This window comes from Cryptotermes secundus, unplaced genomic scaffold (genome assembly GCF_002891405.2).
Source record: "Cryptotermes secundus unplaced genomic scaffold, Csec_1.0 scaffold480, whole genome shotgun sequence".
NCBI lineage: Eukaryota > Metazoa > Arthropoda > Insecta > Blattodea > Kalotermitidae > Cryptotermes > Cryptotermes secundus.
The window spans coordinates 833,264-858,375 of record NW_019732379.1 but is presented as its reverse complement, the minus strand read 5'-3'; the positions used below and the strand labels follow the sequence as shown (position 1 = coordinate 858,375).

The 25,112-nt window shown below is 40.6% G+C and overlaps 1 protein-coding gene across 3 annotated transcripts in view; it reads right to left on the bottom strand.

Annotated features, from left to right (window-relative positions):
* The window catches only part of LOC111867576, a 453,586-nt gene that overhangs the window by 378,188 nt on the left and 50,286 nt on the right, over positions 1-25,112 (bottom strand). For all 3 annotated transcript variants that reach the window (XR_004513358.1, XR_004513359.1, XM_033752722.1), the window contains exon 2: positions 7,797-8,631. Coding sequence is in view for 1 of the 3 variants with exons in the window: in XM_033752722.1 (XP_033608613.1) it covers positions 7,797-7,937 (141 nt within the window). In the remaining 2 variants the exon portion in view is untranslated. The remainder of the gene's footprint in view (positions 1-7,796; positions 8,632-25,112) is intronic.

Here is a 25,112-nt window from a genome sequence, read left to right as displayed (position 1 = left end):
ACCCCTGTACTTAATTAATTAAGCATTATGCCATGAAACTATACTGGGCAGTAGATGTACTGTATAAGGGGTGGGCCTTCTCGGCCCTTGCACCTCGACCTACAGTGATCTATTGTGCTTATGAGTAGATTTATTACTTCATGTCTTAACCTCGACACTAAATGTAGGTGAATAGTCAGTTTCACGCTCCGGCCGCTTCACTCACAGGGAAAGAGCCCTGCGGTACCCATTGAATAGGAGTCTGGTCAGACCCCATAGACAGTCTGGCGCTATGGTAACAGAAAGATCTTGCGCATGCTGGGAATCGAACTCCGGCTGTTCACTCAATAGACCGTGGCTATACCGATTAAGATATAAAATCAAGTGGGAATATTTAATGTGTGAGAATGTCAATCAGAATTTGAGCGTATTCTGCCCGAATTATTAAGAATATTTTCTGTCTCTTGATATATGTTTGCTTATATGCACATATGCCTATGTACCTACATACGTACAGATGTACATAAATATATATCCATATTAGATTTAAAATAAATGGAATATGAGGATGTGGACTACATTTGCCTGATTCTGAATATGGACCAGAAGAGGACTGCACGGAATTCTGTAATGAAATTTCGAGTTCCACAAATTGCGGAAAATTTCCCGACTTCCTGAGATGTTACTATATTTCAAGAACATGTCTGCACCATGGCGGGAGACTAAAGTATCTGTGAAGTTATTCCCCTATTGTGACACACAGTTTCAGGATTCAGCTGTAAACTAAAATACCACAAGACACTTGAATTTCCCCAGTCCTCACAGTTTGTGAGAAAAGAGACCGTGATATCCGTATCATACGCCTCGGGTCGGACTGTATCAGTTCAAGGACAACTCCGGGCCCTAGGGCAGCATTTGCTCGTGACTGAACTCAATGACTAAACCGTTTTAATAACCATAATTATTTCCCGTAATTAGTTGTATAAATACGCTGAGGTAAGAACACTACTCCAGATATCCAGGGATCGAATTCCATCTGGGGCATGCATCAGCGACGTTAAGCATAATTCAGTGAGAGTCACATACAACACAAAGCAGAGACTTCTCATATATTAAACGGCTCTACGATACTGCCGGATGGTTTAGTTGCAAATCTGGTTATTTAACAATTCTGTATTAACAGCTGAAGTTAATAAGTGTCCAATGAGACAATTTATTGTTTAAGTATGATGAATGAAAAAGATGTGTCAGTGGTCTATTTAAATTCACTATTCACTGCAGAATGACTGAAACAACTTCATTTGTTATTAGAATATCAAAAGATCCTATGTCAACAGCTGACATATTCATCCGAATAGGACGCGACGAAACTGTGTTGGGAGTCTCATAGCGAACATATGACAATGCGCACGGGACAATCGAGCAGCTCCTCTTGTCTCATACATGTCTTCTGTGGCTCAAGACACATAATAATATAACGTAATAATCAATCAAAAAACAAACTCCGTAGCCTGTAGTCTGCAAGCGAACTATACCGACCGAGCGACCGCCGCTTGTCGGCGAAGTTAATTTCAGCTTTTGTGGACAGAGGGCGTCACGTGGTCAGCGCAACGGATCCTCACGGCCGTTAATTTCGGTTTCTAGACCGAAGCCGCCATTTCCTTGAAATAGGTCCTCAATTATTCTCACGAGGCTGAGTGGACCCCGTTCCAGATCCACTATTTCCCAGAAAATCTGGTAGTGCCGAGAACAGAACCCGGAACCTCTGGATCTGTAGCCACAAACTCTGATCACTAGACCACAGAGGCGGTCATTAACGTAATAATCATGAAAGCAAAAATGAATTAACGCAGCTAGTACCAGCCGGGATTTGAATCGCTGCCTTCTGAGTATGCATCACGTAGGTCTAGCTTTCAGTCCATTGGAAATGGTACAGAACTGCTAAAATCATAGTATAATTAAACAACCCAATTTAGCGATATACCGTATTTTATGGCATGACACTAAGATTACATAAAGCAGGATTCAGATAAGAGGGATAGTCAGTAAATAGGTCATAAATGCGAGTAAAACAGCCGTAATAATTTCTAAGTGTATCACTAGGTAGCAGCACAGTCCAGCTTCATGGTAGTCAATGTAGTGGACGTTAGCGCGCATGTTTAGATGCTGATTTCAGTAATCAATAGTGCGTCCGTGCTTGAGGAGTAAACTACCGAAAAGTAGTGTTCTGTGGTGCGTTTTCTGTGGGCAAAAGGACTCAATGCAAAGGATGCTCATAAAGAAATATTTCCTGTTTACGGTGGAAAGTATTTGTCGTGTAAAGCGGTTCACAACTGGGCCGAGAAATCCTCTCAAGGGCGTTCGAAAGTCGCAGACGATGCCAGACCAGGTTGCCCTGTTGAGATTGTGACAGAAGCAACTGTGCAGTGGGTGAAAGAGTTAATTCGAGCTGATAGGAGGATAACGACAGGCAGTGTAGCAACTGCACTAAGGTGTTCCCATGGTTTAGCATACAACATAATGCATGATCGTTTGAAGTTTCGGGAAGGGTGCGCACGGCGGGTGTCCAGAGGACTGTAGGATGGGGGAAAAATGAACCGAATGAGTCTGTCCTTGCAACTTCTCTTACGGTATGCAGATGAAGGAGAAGATTCGAGTTTGCTTAACAGGGCTGTTACTGTGGACGAATCGTTAGCATATCACTACCAGCCCGAATCAAAGCGTGCTTCAATGCCATGGAAACATCCCAGTTCACCTTCAGCCAAGAAGTTTAAGGTTACGCCATCAGCTCGGAAGGTTGTGCTTGCTGTGTTTTGGGATTCTGTTGCTAGCCCATTTTCAGAAACCTATCTTGGCGAGTAGCCTTGAATGTGCAGCGGCAGAGAACTGTCTAGGGCTCGCTATGAACTACTGAGCACCAGTCGTTGTAAGGGAGCGCTTCTGAAACTTACTGTCTGGGGGTGCAAAATTTTATTCATAAAATTATCTAAAGAATTAAGGTATCAGAAATTAATTAGGATTGGAGTCAAGAATAAAAAAATATACTAAGCTATTGCTAGAACTGGAAATTACGCGCAGAAAGAATACCAAGTCAAGTGGATACAGATCCATTGGTAATCCCAGGGAATAGACGGATGGGATATGAAACCGGAAGAGGCATAGTCTATCTATGGAGGGGGAGAAGGAGGAGGAAAAGAAATTATTGTCTTTTTGATGTAATTTCCGATGTTTTGATTTCACTTACATGTCATTCTAATTTGGAACATAGATGGCAAGCAAACCAAACGCTAGGTTTTAGTAAACAAACTAGATATATAAATTTTAAGGATTCTGGCTCTCTCGAGAGGGAAAGAAACAACGAATGCCCAGTTTACGGCGTTCTCAGATCTCAAGAACTCACAGATGTTTTATTTGATAGAATGAAGATAATTTAACGTATAATACAAGAGGTAAGGGTAAAGTTATCCCTGTGCTAACCTAATTAAACCCTTCGCCATGAAGACGTATAGTGTAGCGGATGTATATATCCACGTTTTCTTGACCTTGGCATTAGCTGGAGGTGAGTGGTCAGCTTCACGCCCCGGCCGCTTTACTCTGGGGAAAGCCCCCGGCATCCATTCGATATGAGGTTGGGTGGACACCAGAACCGGTCTGCACAACATGGAGAAAAGAAAATTCTTGACCGTACCGGGACTCGAACAACGATCCCTCGGTCGTCCAGCCTGTAGCCAGTCGCTATACCGACTCCTACTAGTATAATAAAAGATGGCATATGAATTTTACATCACCAGGTAAAAAGAGGCAACAATGTAAAGTGGCACATGGAGGATTAAAAAAAGAAACTATATTTTAAGGAGTCTTTGTTTGTTATGAAATGGGATTTTCTTCTGCTAAAATGCTGATTGCGAAAATAAGAGTATTTGTATTGTTCTAAGGTGGTGAGACGTCAAGATTAAGAATCCTGAACGCAAGAGGCAATGATGGTGCAGAAAGCTGCCAATAAGACGCTGCGGCACTTCGGTTGAGAGGGAAATGCTCTTAATACTACGTGCATGGGATGTGTAATTAGTAAATGAAGCGCAGGGGAATGTCAGTCACTCTCGCGAAGGCTGCTGGAAGATTGATATAGGGTCAGGTGGCCCCGCTGATAAAGGTCGTATGTTCATAACACGTCATAAAGGATCAGCTGATGAGGGTTTATTCCCGAAAAATAAATTAATTTTTCAGTGAAAATGAGGACGTGGTATTGATTACCATGGGGAAATAAAAGCCAAATTATGGGCAGGATCTGAGGTCCTCACAGCGGTAGTTATACTTCTAACGTATTCCTTTGAAATTCGACTGACGTTTCGGAGAGCAGAGCTCGCTATCCGCTTCATGCTGGTTTCTTACTTGGTTTATTCTTCGACCCTAAAGATGGAGGCGAATTTGTCCTCCGAAACGTCGATTGAATCTCAACGGGCAACAAGACGTTACATCCCAGAAGATGGAACAGTTCATATAGAAAGTGTTCGGAAACAGTACTGCAATACGGGGCAGATCAGTGTCACGAAATTGCGGAGGGAATTAAGAACACGTGAAGATTAGGTTCTGTTAACACTGACTGATAAAAGTGACGCTGAACTTCCTGCACGGAAAGGTTTCGGAAGACCTATACAGTAAGCCGTGAGCTATCGACCAGCCCGACATCTGCCGCATGAAATACCAACCGAGCAAGAAAGTCTCTTTGTAATCTTTCTTGGGCGTTTATCAAAGTGGACAGCTGAGACGGAGATATGGCGCTCCAGTGTTTTTGAATTGAACTAGACATTAAAAGAATCATAAATCAAGCTCAAGCATAGGACAATCCTCAAAAAAATACGTACTCTGTAAATCTGAGATTTTCAGAGCGGTTGTTTTCAAGACTTCTCTTCTGGGACTTAACGCCGTGTAGTCCGTTGAAAGCCTGATTCATGCTCCTTTTTTACTTTGTTCATTCCTCGACCTTGAAGATGGAGCCGACATGTTTCTCCGAAACGTAGGCAGAGTTTAACGGACTACACTGCGATTTATACCAGAATACAAAACTCTTCAAGTACAGAAGTATAGGGGGAGTTATTTCATAAACTATAGGCACAATCAGCTTAGCCGTTTTAGCCTGACTGGCATATTCCGCTTTTATGCGAAATTAGTTTTTCCATTTCTTTCTAGGTAGTCCGATTTTCCTGTACACTCTTGGATAATATTCCCAAGCTNGCGGTTGCTCTAAAAGTTTGGTATAGTACCTTAATTCTTTCAAAGCTTGAGTACGTAATTGTCGTCTGGAATGACCTTACATTAGCAGATTCAAATAAGCTGTAAAACATAAAAAAAACTTGCAAATTTCTGCTATAATCGACTTAATTAGCCAAAATCCTTCCATAATTATGAATCAAAGTTGAATTATTTATATATAAAAACGCTTTATTCCAGGCGACAAAATCTTGATACTTTATTTCTCATTAACATTTGCGAGGACAACATTGACCGTTGTTCTGTTATGGAGAATGTTGGTCTCCGTGTACCCATTAAGTAAATTAGAAACTTCTCTCGCCTTTAACGTCAATAACGTCTCAAGACTTAGCCCTTCAGCAAGGTGGGTCACGGCTGCAAACAACATCTGCAAATCTCTGTACGTTTCTAATAAACACAACACCTCCCTTAAGGATACATTTTCTTTTGTTTAATCCTACCGAGTCTCATCACTATCGTGTAACCTGTATTATTTCATCGCCTAGTACTGAATTTAGTCTACTTCTAGCTCTAGCCTTAGTCTAGTCTTTGTTACATACAGTTTCAGTGCTCGCCTGTTATAGGCCACTCGCTGTTGGGAAGCACTTAAATAAAGGAAGTGAACTGAATCAGCAGCAAAATCACTAATTCTGTGCCAATGTTAATAGTAACCAGCTACGGTCGGACAGACTGCACTGGGAACAAGAATTCCTTCATCGCTAACGCGTCCAGATCGGTTCTGAGACACATTCGACTGCGCATCCATTGCGCACTTACTCCTGAGCAATTTAATACAGTATGACTGTAGGTCCCACTATTAATTGTTAGTAGACTTGAATGAAAATAAGTCGCTGATCGATATATGTATTAAGTAAGTCTCCCTGACTAACTTACTTACTTATGGAGCTGAGCCCTTCTGGAGGAGCCGCCAATTCTGCAGCTACTCAAGAATTTCCCAGCATTTCATGGAACCCGAAGTTTCATTACCGTGTTCACAAGATCCCTCCAGTAGTCCCTATCCTGAGCCAGATATATCCAATCCATACAATCCCATCCTATCTCTTTAAGATCCATTTTAATACTGTCCACCCACCTACGCCTTGGTCTTACCAGTGGTCTCTTTCCTTCTGGCTTTCGCACCAATATCCTATACGCATTCCTCGTCTTCCCCATTCGTGCTACATGACCTGCTCACCTCATCCTACTTGACTTGATCATTCTAATTATACTTGGAGAAGAGTACAAGTTATGAAGCTCCTCATTATGCAGTTTTCTCCAACCTCCCGTCACTTCATCTCTCTTCAGTCCAAATATTCTCCTTAACACCCTATTCTCAAACACCCTCAGTCTATGTTCCTCCCTTAATGTCAGAGACCAAGTTTCACACCCATACAGAACCACAGGCAAAATTATAGTTTTGTATATTCTAATTTTTATGTTTTTGGAGAGCAGACGAGAAGGCAAAAGGTTCTGGACTGAATGGTAGCAAGAATTACCCGAGTTCAATCGCTTCTTAATTTCCTCCTGAATCAGGTTTCGATCTGTTATCGTTGTTCCCAAATATGTGAACTTGCCACATTTTCAAAACATCTGTTTCCTATATTTATGTCATGATTTTGCCCTGCATTTTGGTGACGAGACAGTAACATATACTTGGTTTTCTCCGTGTTTACTTCTAGACCATTAAAGTTTGTGTGTTTTCTTTATGGCATCTACATTATCACCCAGTAGATTCACATCATCGGCGTAGACCAACAGATGATGTGTCCCGTTTAATTTCAGTCCTACCTGGTTTCCCTGGACCTTCCTAATTGCATATTCTAAAGCAAAGTTGAAAAGGAGTGGCGATAAAGCATCTCCTTGTCTTAGACCATTCTGGATAGGAAATTTATCAGACGAATGTTTACCTATATGGACTTTACTATACGTTTCGTTTAAACACATTTTAATCAGCTTAACTAGTTTCATGGGTATCCCAAACTCTATCAGAATACTGTACAATACTTCCCTCCTAGCTGAATCATAGGCTTTCTTGAAGTCTACAAATAGCTGATGTACTGTCTCATTGTACTCGAATTTTTTCTCCAATATCTGACGAATGCAAAAGATCTGATCTATAGTTGATCTGTTACGTCGAAACTCGCACTGATGGTCCCCAATAATTTCATCTATGTATGGACTTAATCTTGAGAGAAGAATGTTGGATAAGATTTTGTATTTGATTTTGAATTTGATAGCAGTGATATCCCCCGATAATTTCTACAGTCACTTCTATCGCCCTTCTTGTGAACTGGAACAATAATAATGTAGATTCCTTCCATTGATCAGGCAATTTCCCCTTATTCCAAATAGAAGTAATTAGCTTATGGATCTTGGAACGTAATATTTCGCCTCCTGCAAGTCTCCCTGACAGGGTAAATTATTTTCTTAGCAGAATACTAAATTATAGACAGTTAATTTTTAGCATAAGCTCGAGTTTACAATCAGTTTCTAAGTTTAACATGAATGTGCAGTTAATAGTTAAATCATACTATGCTAAAGTGCGATGAGAAGTTCTGTACACTCACCGGTTTGAGGGTGAGAGGTCTGTACGAACACTTCTGGAAGCGGCGACCCCTCATCGACGTTCGAGGATCGTAAACGTTGAGATACTGCATGTGCGCTGTCCTGGCGCTGCTACCGTCCAGCCTGCTGCCAAACCCACTCATTGTGAGGCCTTCGGGGTGTCAGTGTGCCTGTCCTATCTCTCCATCTGCTAAGCGGCCCTGTTTAAGGATTCATGTCATGTGCTGTTAAGTTCTTCCTTTCAACCGCGAACACTGATGGACTTACTGCCTGTTGCCACTTTGCTCCCCATTTCACTCATTCATCTCTTTGAAAGAGTGTCTGTGATGGAACTGTGTCGTGATAATCACTTGGGATTTGAGAACTCGATGTGAAATCACTCTTGTCGGCACTCAGTAATCACTGCACTTAACGGGTCTCAGTAAGACATGTCTGTGCGCCGTACTGTACGCATGTTTTTAACAGTTCACTATTTACCTTCCAATGTTTTAGTATTTCGTGTAAATTTTATCACAGGCTGTCCATGAAAGCGTACAAACATTCCAGTTCTAAACTACTCTTAATATGATGAAATATGTTAAGAAGTTAAATACAGTCCTTGTGGTAGATGCAAAGTCTATTAGCGAAAATAATGCTATGCATATTATTAAACAACAGTCCAAAGAAATCAATGTCTACAAAAATTTGTTGGTCGATCATACGTGCGTGTGATATGTCAAGTTACAGAATGAAATGTACTCTCCGATTCTGGAAATTATAACCGATCCCAAACACAGACTGTTCTCTGTTCTTTGTACGAGTATTCAGAAACCTTCTCGAATTTACATCGCTTCATTCCTGCAAAAATGATTTAATACGTATTACTGAAGTGAGTAACAGATGGGATGTTTTACAGTGCTTTGAGAAGTTATTAATCCCGATAAACCGCCTGTTAATTGCGTCATAAATTAAAGGGGAAAGTGCTGATTTATGGGTCTTTTACGATTAAAATCTTAAGGTCCGATGCACATATATAATATTTATGACTTTTTGCATTGCCTTTATCGAACACGATACTGCAAATCTGAACTCACATTATACTACAAGAGAAAGTATCTACTGAACAAGGAGATGTGATTTGCGCTCGTTAGGACGCCAGTTCCCAGATGTCTAACATAAAACATTTAGGGCGAGGGCACGCCAAGGAAACTGGCAACTGCAACGCAACCGCAAATTTCCGAGAATTGTTATCAGCCTCAGTAATTTTCTCAAATTTCGCTGCTACATTCAGTAACATATGTTCAACTGAGTCTGATAACAATTCTCGGAAATTGCGGTTGCGTTGCAGTTGCCAGTTTCCTTGGTGTGCTCTCGCTCTTACTGTTCTAGCTCACGTTCTGAGGAGTGTCGGTAGTAGGCAGCAACATGCCTCTCTCTCTCTCTCTCTCTCTCTGAAAGAAGGTTATGGCTTATTTTCAGCTTTGTGAAGAAGGCGAATATCAATTTGTAGACAGAAGCAGAAACGTGCAATGTAAGATTCGAAGTCTGGATGTTAATATTTTACATCTTACAAACATGGAAACGGTAGCAAGTATTGTAGCGAAATTTCAAAATGAAAGACAAAACAAATAAGAAAGGCATTAAAAGAACATTAAATTCTGAATAATTTTATATTACTTGCTTGAGAATCTTACACTTATCTCAGAACATAATATTAAAATACTTGCACTTCTTTCTATGAGTATGAAACTTGACCTCTACAGATAAAAAGTTTCTCATACAAGCAGGGAGCGTTTCGACTTAATCATCAACGTATCATGGAAATTCTTGATCATGTTTAGGAACGTATGAAGACAGCGCATTGGTTTGAGGAATGAATTCGTCTTTGATAAAGGCGTTACAATATTAAGGAGCTTTACCAGTTCCTCTGATTACTATAGTTACTAATGCGCTTAATATGATTATCATGGTTACTATTGGTTACTTTGGCTATTACTGTTTGGAAATGGGTGCATCAACACACCCAGCTCAGAATTTCGTTTGCTCTCCACGATGGTATTATAGATTCCAGGGAATTAAAGGTTTCAAGTTTGGGGTAGGTGGCAGCGGAGTAGCTTCCAAATCAAATCCCGTTTAGCTGTTCTTGACAAAAATAGTTCAGACTGGCAGATAGACAAATGCATCCGCTCTGTACGATCTCATTTGGAGCACTGGATATTGAAGAAACGAATGTGAGAATTTAACTTACAGACTCAGAATGGGATCCACTAGTTGCCCTTCATGATCACGGGTCTCAAAAAGCAGGTCATTAACTATCGACTTTCCCCGGAAAATTCTGTGCCATATATAGGTGAAGACGCAGATGATGGTTAGATATTAGGAATTAGCGTGGATGTTGAACCGGACAATGTCACAGTTATCGCAAGAGCAGAGAGACGTCAGTGGTGCAAACAGCTCCCGGAAAGCTGCAGCCTGAAGGAATTGCGACTGGATTTGTAAAATTGAAGGAACTCGAAGCAAAAATGCAACTTTTCAAGAACTGTCTCTGTCTCCATCTTCAGGGAATTTTGTCACTAGTTGGAAACGGCATTACTCCTTGTTTATGGAGACGAAAACTATATCCGAAACGTTGGACACTTCCTTCGAACTCACAGAGCTGGTCGTCCAAGAGGGTCCTGCAACTACTAAGCTTCGCGTCAAAATTTTCGGGGATCTTCATTATAAAACGATGTCAGTTAATGGGAATTATATTATGTTTTGGTCGAGAGAAAGACTGTTTACGAAATGTTGGACATTTGCTTTGAATTGACACAGCGGACTACCAAAAAGTTTTCTAATAATTAACCTCCATGAGGCTTCAATCTTATATATATTTTATACTTCTGAACACACTAAATCAATTTTACGTGCTTTAAAGAAAATGATCTCCTCAGTGATCACATTAATGTTCGAGTTATATGGCACAGACCAATAGCCCCTTTTCTTCATAGATGACCACATGGGCACACAAGAATATGACGGTGATGGAAAGCGTGTAAATTTCCACATGTCACCTTGTGACAGCCACGATCCTGTTCAGAGAGAGAAGGGAAATTTCAGAGTCGTGATTCAGTGTTAGACATGTACAGTTAGCTGCAGAAAGGTAAAATACTTCTGTATAGGCCAAAGCACGAGCTGAAATAGCCTGAGAGATACATCACGGTTTTGATTCGTCTCTATGCAGATTCTGAGGTGGCTCCCTAAAATGTGCCATGACTACTTTCCTAAAATATTTGTTCCACATTATTGCCCACAATTATATTTATAAGTCACATGAGGAGCTGTGATGGCGCAATCGGTATAGCGACTAGCTATGGGCTGGACGGCCGAGACGTCGGAGTTCGAGTCCTGGTAGGGTCAAGAATTTTCTCTTCTCCACGTTATACAGACAGGCTCTGCGGCCCACCCAGCCTCCTGTCCAGTATGCACCGGGGACTATTTCTCGGGAAGTAAAGCGGCCGGGTCGTGAAGCTCACCGCTCACCTCTAGCTTTTACCGACGTCAAGAAAATATGGACCTATACACCCAGTCCACCATAATTCGTGGCGTAGTGCTCAATTAGTTAAGCACACGGACAACTTTGCCTTTATCCTACTAAGTTACTTATGTTGTTGAAAAATTGCCGTTAAATAAAGAAAGAACATAAAAGTAACATCTCAAGAAATTTGTAGGAATAGGATGTCACCTCGTTCACCAGCAATGTTTCTGAAGGGATTATGTCATCACCTTGCCAATAAGAACTGCAGGATCCATACTGACTCCTGACTAATCGCGGTTTCCGTGAAAAACTAAGATTTTCTTACATATCCTATATGCAGTGTTCTTAGACGTCAGCCAGGCCTTCGTCAGGGTGCGGCATAGTGATCTGCTATAAAGATCAAACAAATCCTTCCACCATCATATTTTAATCTTCTTAAATCCGACTGAAGTGACCGACAGTTCCAAATAAGAGTGGGAAACGCAGAATCTGAAGCACAACCGATAAAAGCAGACGTGCCACAGGGCAGTGTCCTTCGTCCAACTTTATACAGTTTATCTTCCTCAAATATAACTCTTGGAACATTTGCCGATGATATAACTATATTGTCAGTTAACAAGGACCCAGAAAGAGCAGCAACAGACCTTCAGCATCACCTTAGTACATTATAAAATTGGTTCGAGAAGTGGCGCATCAGAATAAATGAAAACAAGACTTGCTACATAACTTTCACCCTACGGAAAAAGCCGACACCTGACATATACATCAATGATATCCCAATACCATGCAAAGCAGAAATAAAATACCTAGGTATGACTATAGACAGCAAATTAACATGGAAGCAGTATATAGTCAAGAAACGAAAACAAGTAGACTTAACCATTAAACAGTTAAACTGGCTAATAGGTAAAAAATCAAAGCTAACAGTTGAGAATAAAATTCTGATCTATAAGACTATAATCATATCTATTTGGACGTACGGCCTGGAACTATGGGGCTGCGCCAGCAAATCCAAAACAGCAACAATCCAAAGAAGCCAATCTAAGATCCCGCGAATGAGAGTCGACGCACCACGGTATGTCTCCAACGCAACTCTCCACACCGATCTCGGTATATCTTCCGTACAAGACGTCATCCAACAGAAAAGCAACAGACATCACAACAAAATCATGTCTCACAAAAACCCACTGCTAAAGACGCTGTCGACAAGAGAAGACAACAGAAGACTCAAACTAAACTGGCCAATTGAACTGATTTGAATTCCTGAGGATTCGCAGCTGGGCGACTCCTCATCAAGTCATCTAAACAGTCATAACATTAGCTTGCAGAATGTATATTCGTACAGCCGACCAAATAAATAAATAAATAAATAAATAGCAAATATCCTATATGCAACGCAAAAAAAAAAAGGAAATAAACTTACAAGTTAACAATTCTGGTGCAGCAGCTTGTTTCCCTTTAGTTACTTCTGAAGCCACAAATGTTTATTAGAAAGTTTACTTGACACAAACTTTTGTTTCTGTACAACTGCTATTCTCAGAGTTTTTCGACTCGATAACTATTGGGCGAGCTATGAGCGAATTTCAGTCGAGATACGCGCAGAAACGCATCGCTATTGTTCTCCGATTTAAATTATACTGAAATATGTAGACAAAGTTAAGTGAAACTCTCTAATACCAAACTTCATTTCATTTAGCAGTTCTTGTATTGCGGTCTATTGTATGCAGATGGATACAAACTGATACGCAGAAGCTATTGTGGGTATTAATGCAGCCGCACCAATAATTAGGTCTTAATCCCTGAAGCAATGCGTCTTTATATAGTTCAAACTTGAAATAAAAGAATGATTTTCATTACCACTATTAGTTTTATTTTGACTGCTAAAAATCCGAGCTTAAAACTTTCCAAATAATGAAAGAATAGTTTGTTGAACCTAACATTCACAGTAGAGTTTATCTTTTATTATATTCTTAGTTCTGTGTTCGAAACAACTAATCCTTGAAGAATGCAGTCTTCTGGAATGTGACGCTATTTAGATATTGTGCAAACCGACATTTCGGAGGAACGCACCGCCTCCATCTTCAGGATATAATCAAATTTTTTATAACCTAAAGATGGAGATGAAACGTTCCTCCGAAACGTCGGTTTACACAATACCTACATGGCGCCACATCTAATAAGACGGCTTTCCTCATAGTCACAGCCGTGAAAACCTCAAATCTTACAACTAATCCTTGTTGCCTACTTTGTTGTTCCTGTTAAATGTGAATAGCAAGCTCTCATATGGTCACTAAAACTTTCTTGGAGCTTCAAGTAAGAAAATAAGTTTCAGCGCGGTACTGCTTTAGTCTACACCTGCTGCTTCCAGTTGTAATTACATTACAGTTCACAAAATCTGACAAGCATCGTCGCTTCTGCATGTCTGCCAAGAATTATTAAATATGATATTTTTATCTCAAAAAACAAATTACGAAATATTCACATCTGAAGTCCAGGGAAGAAGGGAGGAAGCAGTCCGGAAGACTTGAGACTTCTATATTAATGAGACTTTCTTATTCCATCCAGTTTCGTCAGAGGCGCAGGATCGTGTTCGTCAGCTCCAGCTGAGGCTCAGCCTAGCAATACAGGCAAGCGCCTCTTCTTTATGATTTAACCGATGTATACATTACGTAGATACAGGGAATTAAGTTGTATCAGCATACTGTCACGTGTTAGGGATTTGCGTGACTTATAAAACGGGTTTTGGATTTGCTGACCTTTATANACGGGTTAGTGTCGTGTGGTCAGAAGTTGAGAGTGTCCAGTCGAACATAATGATTTGTGAAACTTTGTAACAAGTTGTATAAAGAAAGTCGTCTTCTGGGTTTAGGCGCCGTGTATTCTTCGTTTTGGCCGACGTTTAGGAGGAACGTATCGCCTCCATCTTCAGAGCAGTTGAATGGCTTGGAATGCCATTTGGATACGTTCCTCCGAAACGTCGGCCAAAACGAAGAATACACGGCGCCTAAACCGAGAAGACGACTTTCTTTATACAACTTGTTACAAAGTTTCACAAATCATTATGTTCGACTGGACACTCTCAACTTCTGACCACACTACACTAACCCGTTTCTCTCTCTACCCTACTGAACTACTGGAGTCAGACTCATTCACTGTTATATAGACTCGGGGCGGACTCCATAAGAACACGTCCATTTACTAGCATAGGACGTCTACTTCTGACGCATAATTTTGTACGCTTTACCTACCAACGGACTGTTTACCTAGAATCTGTCTCCGCGGAAAGGTGTTGCATAGCAGTGAGTCTATACATCATAATATTATCGATATTATGTTAATACTACTTTAGTATTTTCCTTAGGGTGCACGGGTATGTATTAATACTATTTATAAAAGAAAAAGGAGTCCCCTGAAAGTGGCTACTGTGCAGGTCTGCCGGTAGCGCGAACAGGTCTCTTGGAGTTGAGTTTGTTAAGAGCATATATCAGGATAGTAGTAGTGATATGTCCGTTTAGAAGCATAAGTCATGCTAGCGATTGTTCGTTAGAGAGATAAGTTGAAACTTGAGGATGAAAGTTGGATGAAATCGTTATTATGGAAATGCACTCGAGGACAAATAATTAATTATTCTCAATAGCATGGCATTTTCCCTCACGGTACATTTATTATTATTATTATTATTATTATTATTATTATTATTATTGTTATGGCTTTACTGCCCTTTGTTGGGCCTTGGCCGCTTTTTCAGTTTCTTGATCTTACACACAGTCGGTAGGACTACTTGGACGGTGGATTAGCCTGTCGCAAGGCCGCTACCTACACACAGAACAGCACAAATACAGAATAAACGCACAGAGACATCCATGCCCTGAATGGGATTCGAATCCATGATCCCAGCGATCGAGCGAACGAAGTGAGGTCATACCTTAGACCGAGCGGCCACCGAGATCGGCAGGAAAGCAAAATATATAAGACTAATTAAGTAAAGAGGTAAGCTTTCACGGTTTTCTCACGGAGGTTTGTCTGTAATAGGCACGGTCTAAGACGAAGGCCGTAACTACACATGATACGTACATATGCTCACACACACGCGAATACACATATGCATTATAACACATATGTGCAAATATTTAAAGGAAAGTTCCTTTTTATTGATATCACGTTATTTGTTGGCGAATTGTATGAATGCTTCTGTTATCTTCGTTATGCCAGTGAGTATGTTTTCGGCATGTAAGAAATTTAGAACCGCTCGAAAGATTATCCCGGTAATTCGGGAAAGAGTACTGAATAATTTATGTTAAAGCCGGCATGCGTTTCTGTGCCTATATCGAGTCTAAATACATCGGAATGCAAAATGGTTCGGCCAGATATACTAGAAAAGCATGAAATACAAATCTTATGCTCTCACGCTTCAGTAAATATTACAGTTTTCGAGACAATAAAACAAATGGGAGTGAGCGCACCAGATTTGTTACGCTGTGGGCCATCTTTCAAATATGTTATATTTTATATATAAAAAATCAAATAAGCCTGTATACAATATTGACACGTGAAGTTAAATTTGATTTAGACATCTGAAACGAATATCCTTGATCAACATATAATAGTTCCCATAGAGCAAAAAGTATATTAAAACTGGTTTAATGAATTAATTAAACAATTTTAATTACGCATGATAAGATAATTACCAGATTCTGCAGCATGAAAACAGATGGCTGGTGTATAGATCTGTGAGCAGAGAGACGTATTACACGAGTATGACAAGAATTCGATCTCGTGAATTTCCTGTATCCTTTATAGTCCTAATGTAACTGTGTGCGCTGCCTGGAAGGGCATGTTGACACAAAGCCTCATTCCTGGCTTTATCTGCTGTACATTTTTCACTGCAGCTATTTTATGTTCCAGCCAACCATTTTTTATGCCTGCTAACAGCAGTGCCTCTGTTCACTTAACACAGAGACGAATGTGATGACAAAAAGCGTAGGGCATTTATTGTTATTACTATTATTAATGTTATTATATCATTTTCTTTTGGAAACCGTGCGTCTTCGAGTTCCTGCTTGGTGTATCAGAAACATTTCTTCTCCAATATCTGCTCGTAGGTAAAGAAATTGACTCCCTGCTGGACGCGCTTTGGGTTCTGATGTCTGCAGGGATGTTGAAGCATCTGAACAAAAAACTCTTTTCTCAACTATATTTTATAATTTTTATTTATTTTTATTTATTTTATTTATTTTTATTTATAATTTTTATTATATATAATATTTTATAATGACAAAATATTAATTGTATTCGATATAAATTTATATATATATTTGCATATATCTATATATTTCTCCCTGCACAGTAGCTGGAGCTATTGCATTTCTTGAATGTTTATTATTGTCTGTAAGATGCACATTGCCTTGTTTTGTCGTTTGCTTGTGCGTACGTGTTTTGTTTATTTTTTGCTAATGCTTAAATTATAATTGAACTTTTAGCTGTTGAGTGAGCATATAAAGAAGTATAAAGAACTCAACTGAATTACTATTAATCAATAAATGACGCCAGGATTAAAATCCTTTTTGGGAATCTAACAGTCGCTCAGCTGGAAAATAAATTCTCCATATTTTATGCAATATTAAGATTCATTAATGTGTTCACAAAACTCTACATTGGTCTTTATTATTAGAAAGATAAATTTTGTCCGTAACACCGTACACTCTTTCCTGAAGATCAATTTCAGTATTCATTTTCCATTTACAGTCTATGTTGTTCAAGTAGATTTTTCAACTAGAGCTCTGTGATGGGAATTTTCTATGCGTTGCTCACTCGTCCCACGCGCACTCCCTGAACCGTCCATCTCATCCGCCTCTGTTTGATAACCCTAATCATATTTGGTGGAGAGTACAAATTATGAAGTTCCTGTCTGCACACTGGTTTGGGTACCGTGGTAATGTGTCATGGTCTAACATCATTTAGTAAGCTCAGTCAAATTACAATGTGAAATAGTATTCATTTACTCAATATACCAATATGTTTCGACTATCGATGAGTGATCATCAGGGATGTTCCATTAACCTTTATTATAATCATTCAAGGTTTCTGAAAGATTGTTCGTTCATCCTAGAATCTCATATTACAATTAATAAAAACAAATATGGTACAATGTACTGACGTGTTATACTGAAAACGCGAAAGCAGAATCTACGTCCAGCTGCTGCAATTGCACCCTACTAGAAGGAAAAAAACCTCATCCAGCGTCATATCGAGGCTGTAGCCCTGCGGGGGGGGGAGCTTGCTACCATTCAGTCCAGAGCCTTTTGTCTTCTCACCTGCTGTCTAAATACATAAAAATTAGAATATACAAAACTACAATTTTGCCTGTGGTTCTGTATGGGTGTGAAACTCGGTCTCTGACATTAAGGGAGGAACATAAACTGAGGGTGTATGAGAACAGGGTGTTGAGGAGACTATTTGGATCGAAGGGACATGCAGTGACAGGAGGTTGGAGAAAACTGCATAACGAGGAGCTTCATAACTTGTACCCTTCACTAAATATAATTAGAATGATCATGTCAAGGAGGATGAGTTGGGCAGATATTTAGAACGAAGGGGAAGAAGAGGATTTCATATAGGACATTGGTGGGAAAGCCAGAAGGAAGGAGACCACTAGGAAGACCAACACGTAGGTTGGTGGACAATATTAAAATGGATCTTAAAGACAGAATGAGATGGAATGGACTGATTCGATCTAGCTCATAATAGGGACCAGTGGATGGCTCTTGTGAATACGGTAATGAACCTTCTGGTTCCATAATATATTGTGAAGTTCTTGAGTAACTGCGCAACTGTCACCTTTTCAAGAAGGGCTCAGAACCGTGAGTGAGTGAGTGAGTCGAATGTCAGACAATGTATCTTTCTCAGCAAGGTTTACAAATTCTGGTATTATAAGCAACCTTTATCATGTACGCGTAGATGGCTATTTTATGGAATGCGACACCATGAAGTCTTCTACGGAACTTGTTGCCACCATTTTCAGTGTAGACGAAGATAGCGATCTCCCCAGGACGTTAGTAAAATTATACCAGACCACACGACGTCACACCTAAGACGACAGTTAACGTTATTTTCACATTTACGTCCATGAGAACCTAACAACCCACATACTTTAATGCACTATTTATTTACGTTCCATAAACGAAACAAAGATGTTTCAGGGAATCGAACTAAATGTTTAAGCTTCAGTCCGATCCGTGTTTCCTGGCGAATAATTCAAAAGCACTCACTGTGCGTCTAAATATAGACAGAAACATGCCCATAGCATTAGGCAGCAACATTGCAGTGCATGTGAAATGTTCGTTGCTCGATACGGTCCCGTGACCTTATCAACTGAGGATAAACAAGACGCTGCTGACGCAACTCGCAAAGCCAGCTTTCCTGCTGTAACAATTTTAGAGTTCCACAGGAATATATTGCCTCCATATTCAGGGTCGAATAAACGGAGCAAGATAAAAGGGCCCTGAAGATGAAGGCGATATGTTCCTCCGAAACGTCTACTGACTTTCAAAGGACTACACTGCTTTATATCCAAGAAGATAGCACTTTTCTTTAACCACCGCTGTGAGAACCTCAAATTCTACATTCTATTTTGATGTAGGTCTCCATCAAGTACGGGCGCTTCTCTTGCTACTTACACTGTGTACACGAATTTCGCCAGAAAGGTTCATACCCGTAACGTTATTAATGTTCCTAACACTGGGTTCTAGTTTAAGAAAGGTGCTGTATATTGTGCATACATATCCTAATTCACAGGACGTAAGATCGAGAATTCTGTAACCGAAGAGGCTAGACTCTGCTTCGTTTCTCATGAATAAACATGCAGTTTCAGTACACGAATGACGTCAGCTGGTCGCTGCCTTGTTCGAAACGAAGTCCTACTGAGATGAAGCGTGAGGAACGAAGACTGCCACAACGCAATGTTTATCGAGGGGTGTTGCCCTTGTTTTGCACCTCCCATTAGAGTGGTAAGGAGCGATTCAGCAAGCAGCTGATGTTCTCATTGTGCAGCATTTGCATAGGCCCAACCTACGTCTTCATTAAAGTGCAGTGCTATGTTTCCGGTGATCCAAGCCTTCGAATTAACCGCAAATGAAACTTCAAGTTACCTGTAGCTTTACTGAAGAGGCAACATGAGAAGTCAACATCAAATACGGCAATCATGCGCCAGACGCCGTTACCAATGTCATGGCCTTATGGGATAATGGAAAGTAAGGAAGGACAGCCGCTGATGATATCCATGGAAAACCACAAAATAACTATACAGCAAAGTTAAAAGTCGCCCATTTCTCCAACAAACAGAAGAAAATTAGGAATACCTCAAATCCTATTAGTAATATCACGTTTAAAAATAAATTCTGCATACACCATAGGTAAAGTTATCCTTGTAACAGGCCATGGAGGACCATAGGGTTGTGAGACGTTGAGGCTCCTACATTATTTAGACAGTCAGCTCACAGATGGCGGCAAGTGATAGTCTTAAACGCCGGCCGGGCTTTATCCCCAGGAAGATTCCTGGTACTCATTTCTATTAGAGGCTGAGTCGCCCCAGGGTCATAGTGCGGCTGGAAGGATTAAAAAGCTCTACCTCATCGGGACTCGAATCCGCAACCTTCCAGTTTGTAGCGTAGTGCCTCAACCAACTACGCTACCGCATGCCTCCTGCATACACCATAACTGGATGGATAATGTTGTAGACTTGCATCGTAATATAAGGTACAAAATTTCCAACAGCGTGTCTTGCTGGTTAAGCTCACTCGCAGTCTAGTAACAGAATATCCCATAAACTTATGAGATATACGAAAAGTAAATTAATGACCTGTGTAAAGTAGGCTCTGCTATCAGTTTATAGGACTAAACCCAAAGTAACCTACTCACGTTATGCAACGATCTATCATAATTAATGTCACCAAAGTTTGATTAACGGTTTACGATATTCATGAAGGGGTCCACTTATGGTCTCGTGGGAAGTGGAAATTTCTATTAGTTAAGTGCCTGAAAATCGGAATTGGCCAAAAACATTTAGAGAAAGTCACCGACGTCGAATTAAAAATAAATGTTAGGGCGTTAATATTACGTCACGGACATACGGACAGACGTAATCTCCACACAAATAGTTGTTCTTTGTTTTGCTAAGAACGCCTTATAGGTGCCACAAAAGTACTCATCGCAATAGTAGCCTAATCTTCAATCTGGAAAACTTATTTCTTATAGGCGCCCATCAAATGTGGTTGTCTTGGTATATGGAAGTCACTGGCGTTCTCCACACCTACACACATCAAGCTCCACTGAGCTGAGTATAATTCATAAATCAAATACACTATATTTATCTTCATGTGCGGACGTGTAGGGCCTAAAGACTCTATTCACCTAACGTGAACTTCACTGGACAGAACGCTGACAGTTAGCTTGAAATGCTAAAATACTTCAGGAGAACTTTACTGATCTAGTAAATGTCACGTTCAGAATGTGAACTGTCGGTGTTTCTAAGCAAGATCTGTCACTTGTACGTGGAAAGCGTAAGAAACCGAGAATAACTACCCCCGAAAAACAAATAAAGCAGCTGGAAAATCTCGATACAAGTGGAAAACCGTGGATACTTGAAATCCGAGGATAGTAAAACTTCGGATGGCTCGGAATTTCTGTGCTTTAAAGGAGATATCGCTTTCCTCAGACTGAGCCGAGAGCTGAGGAGACATTCGAAAATTTGTTTCATTAAAATGGAATACTGTCTTCAGCGTTCTGATATACTGGGGAAAGGGTGCCTGAGAATATGATGCAGAGAACAGTTTATTTGGAGGGAAGATTGAAGTGTCCTACCCTGTCGAAAACAAGGACTGGAGTATTACAGCTTGACTCTTATTACCTAAGAGGGCGGCTGTCATATTTAAAGTGAGGTGACGTCTGGTTTCTGAGATAGGTGCTGTGAGTTACATTGAGGGACACAATGAAAAGTAAGGATATATCTAGAAACATAAAATATATACAGGGTGATCCACGAAGTTTTACCCCGGCTTATGGTACATATTCCTGGGGTTATTTCCTGCAAACTTTCCTTATAGACCTGTGGTCGATTTTCAATAGTTACGGAGTAACAATAGATTTTCGAAACGCATCATTGTGAATGCAGCGCTATGTTTCAGCGTGGGCGACAATACGTTCCAGTCAGCTATGTCAGCAGATAAGGTAGACCGGTTTGAATGTTGCGCGTAGGTAGATAGGCAGAGCGGTTCATATGCGTGCGACGCATTGTGTTGACGTGAGGGGAGACATTTTTGAAAATCTTAAGCACTACAGTTTAAAGGAAACAGATTGATAGAAGGGCGTGATATGCAACCATTGGTATGTTTACAGAATGGGATGCCGAAAATAATGTAATTTTGTAACACAAAATAGATGAAAAATGTTGCACAATGCAAAATTAAGAAATTGAAAAAAAAATGGTTTTAGAATGCTTCTTTCCTAAAACATTAACGATTTAAAAAGTGTTTGTATTGTATTTCTAATTTGCTTTGACTGAAATTAAAAAAAAAAATTTCGCCAGTTTTCAAATTACTGTATCTCTTTAATTATGAGTTGGATACCATTAGTATATTAATATTTTTTGTTCCAAATTACCTCAGGAATGCCCTCCCTAAGTGGGGGTAACACTTCGTGAATCATCCTGTATAAGGAACTATACAGTCCAAAGAAACTAGAAGGAACATGTAAAAATTATGATCTCTGAACGTTTCTCATGACACGCGGGCTACTGCAATCCTGTGGAAAACTTGACCTAGGATAATATAGAAATGAACGGAAGCAAAAATTCAGTTATCCTGTGAACTGGATTTGGACTCAGCTCTTGTTATGGAAAAGAAGAAGGACAGTCACATCGAGACAGCTTCATCAATGTCATAAATGGAACAGCTGATCAGGATGCCTATGAACAACAGGGACTTCGTAACGCACGTTCGCAGATTGGCTTTTATCCACAGCCTTCTGTAACCGCGTAGCTCGAACACTCGGACAATTACTTGGACCCCATTAGTTAATAGAGACACCCACCCTCTAGAACCAGTGCATTCTGAATACTACGGCGCACCACCACGCTCCCTACGTGTACTCGCCAGAACTACCGCCTGTAAAGCAGACGGCAATATACAACGCCCTGAACTAAGCACCAATCTGCCATGCCACGTTCCTGCTGCTACTTCAACGCCTTCTCTTCACAGAACACCATCAAAGCTTGCGGACTAACGAAACGGAGACGCACAACGGATACTGGTTGCATAAGCAAATCCTAGGGAATGTAGACAGAGAGGACTATACTCTCAGCAACGAGCTATATGGTACACGTATACTCTATAATTTCGTCTGCAATAGCTGAAGTCCAAAGCATTCAAAGCTTGTATGTTCTAACACTTCATATACAGCACACTGCACGTTGTTAATTTCATCTATCTCTGTCTCTATGTACATATCTATCTATCTATCTATCCTCACAATAGGTAAAGCACCCATACAAACCGTGCAGTTGTTTGTAATATACCGAAATTCTAATTACTTGCTTGCAAAACAGTCTTGATTTAAGAATATTTCTTCAGAATAATGGCTCTGTGAATATGCATGCTATATACAAGACAGTAGAGCGACATGAACCCAGCCGTTGACTTCGTGACGGACTATGACGTCACTGGTTACGCACATCCCACCTTCATGTCTACGGGTATTTCGGGATTATCATGTCCTTCATGAGCAAGCTGAGGCGTACTGTGATTGGTCAACTCGTCTCTTAGCTGATCAGAAACTTCATGGAAAATAGATGTCTGTTGGAAGTCACGAATGGCAGGATTCTCGGCTCCGTTCTGGTGCTTGTCCAGAAGAGTGGCAGGTACACGTATGACACTAATGGAGCCCGCAAGCGACGACAAATGCCGTCAGCAAAAAGGTAATGGTTCGATCTGAAGTTTCCCACAGCGGTTGTTATGAACAGTTCTGTCACTTCGCATATAACGTAGGGTAGTCCGGTGAAAGCCAACCGATATTTCGGGGGAACATATCCCCATTTTCAAGGCCAAAGAATGAGCAAAACAAGGAACCAGCGTGAAAGCTGCTGGAAATTACTTTCACGCTTGTTCATTGCTGGGCTTATTCTTCGATTCTGAAGATGGAGATGACATATCTCTCCGTAACGTAGGCTGACTTTCAGTGGACTACACGGCGTTATATCCCATAAGAGAGAACTCTCCAAGAACATGTTCGTTTCGTACGTCACTTCTCTAGAGCTACATACACGCTTACGTTATTTTACTGTCTGAGATTCAGCGTCATGTGACGTCACTAAGTCTTGTTAAAATGATAATTAATTGTATGATAGCATTTGAAATAGACGACTTAGTGACTCCTTTTTATTAGGCGATAATAAGAACTTCATTTTGGAAACCGATAATGTACGAGTACAAGAAGCTATGGAATTGTATATGGACAAGATATGTATTACAAATGGAAGAGATAAAAATGTGGAGTTGTGTAGTATATCTGGAGATGCACGAATGTATTAACGAATACGAATACATGTGTTATTTGACAATTAGATTTTTGGATATGTCATTAGTAATCTTAGGCATACTCTCGTTGACGGTGAGGGTTTCAAAATGGCCTTCCGTCGAACTTAGGCATACAATTTTCCATGTGGTATCTACGAAATTAATCTAATATTCTATCCTTTAGTTCTCGTATTTATCTCAGGTTCCAGGCTGCATATTCAAAACAGCCATATCACACTACCGGCCAGATGGATTATGTATGGCACTCCTATCGTTAACATACTGTCACGTGTTGGGTATGTCACGCGACAAATAAATTCACGTGGGTCTCGGATTCAGCGAATCTTTATTGGACACACACACTTATACACCATACAAGTATTATCGCTTGTGGTATCACGTCTCGACTAGGTTCCAACTGTCTTGTATGAAGGCTCAGTTCGAACTGTCTTCTGTGAAGGCTAGAGCTGGACTGTCGTCCTGTAGCTCTGTCGCTCTCTACTTATGTAGGTGTTCTGCGGACCGGGTATGAGACACCATTCGCCAAGGTGCCATCTCACGTGTTCCGTAATCCGTTGCTTCGGGAACGATCTCTATAGATTACGGCGGTAACGTGTCCCGTCTCATCCGTTGGTACTCAACGGCCCTCTGTTGTTCATCTCCGCGGAAACGCGTTCGTCGTTTCGGCATTGTCTATGCAGCGGCCCACTGTTATTGCGTTGCCATGGAAGTATCGACTCCAAACACGTTACAATACGATGCTTTTTAATATACTGTTTCAATACACTGCTTGTCTGCCTACCCACCTACCCACCACCTACCTACCTACTGCCTACCGATGGCTCTACAGCACTTTGTTGGACCTAAGCCGCCTTTCGGTTTCTTCATCTTTTAAAGTCTGTACGACTCCTTGGACGGGGTATCAGCCCGTCGCAAGGCCGCTACCTGCATACATAGGACGGCACAAACACAGAATAAACGCGCACACACATCCATGCCTCAAGCGGGTTTCGAACCCACGATCCCAGTGTTTGAGCAAGCGAAGAAAGTTCATGCCTTAGACCGCGCGGCCACTGTGATAGCGTTTCAATACACTGTCTTCCTAGGAGTGAATAATGAATTTTTTGACCTTGTTCTTCTTCCCCACTGTAAAATACACAGTTTCTCCTTCCATATATAGTTAGTTTGCTTGATAAAAATATTGATTCAGTACCTTCGTCAAGTAATCTAACTTCGAGTACGCCTTTTACACAAAA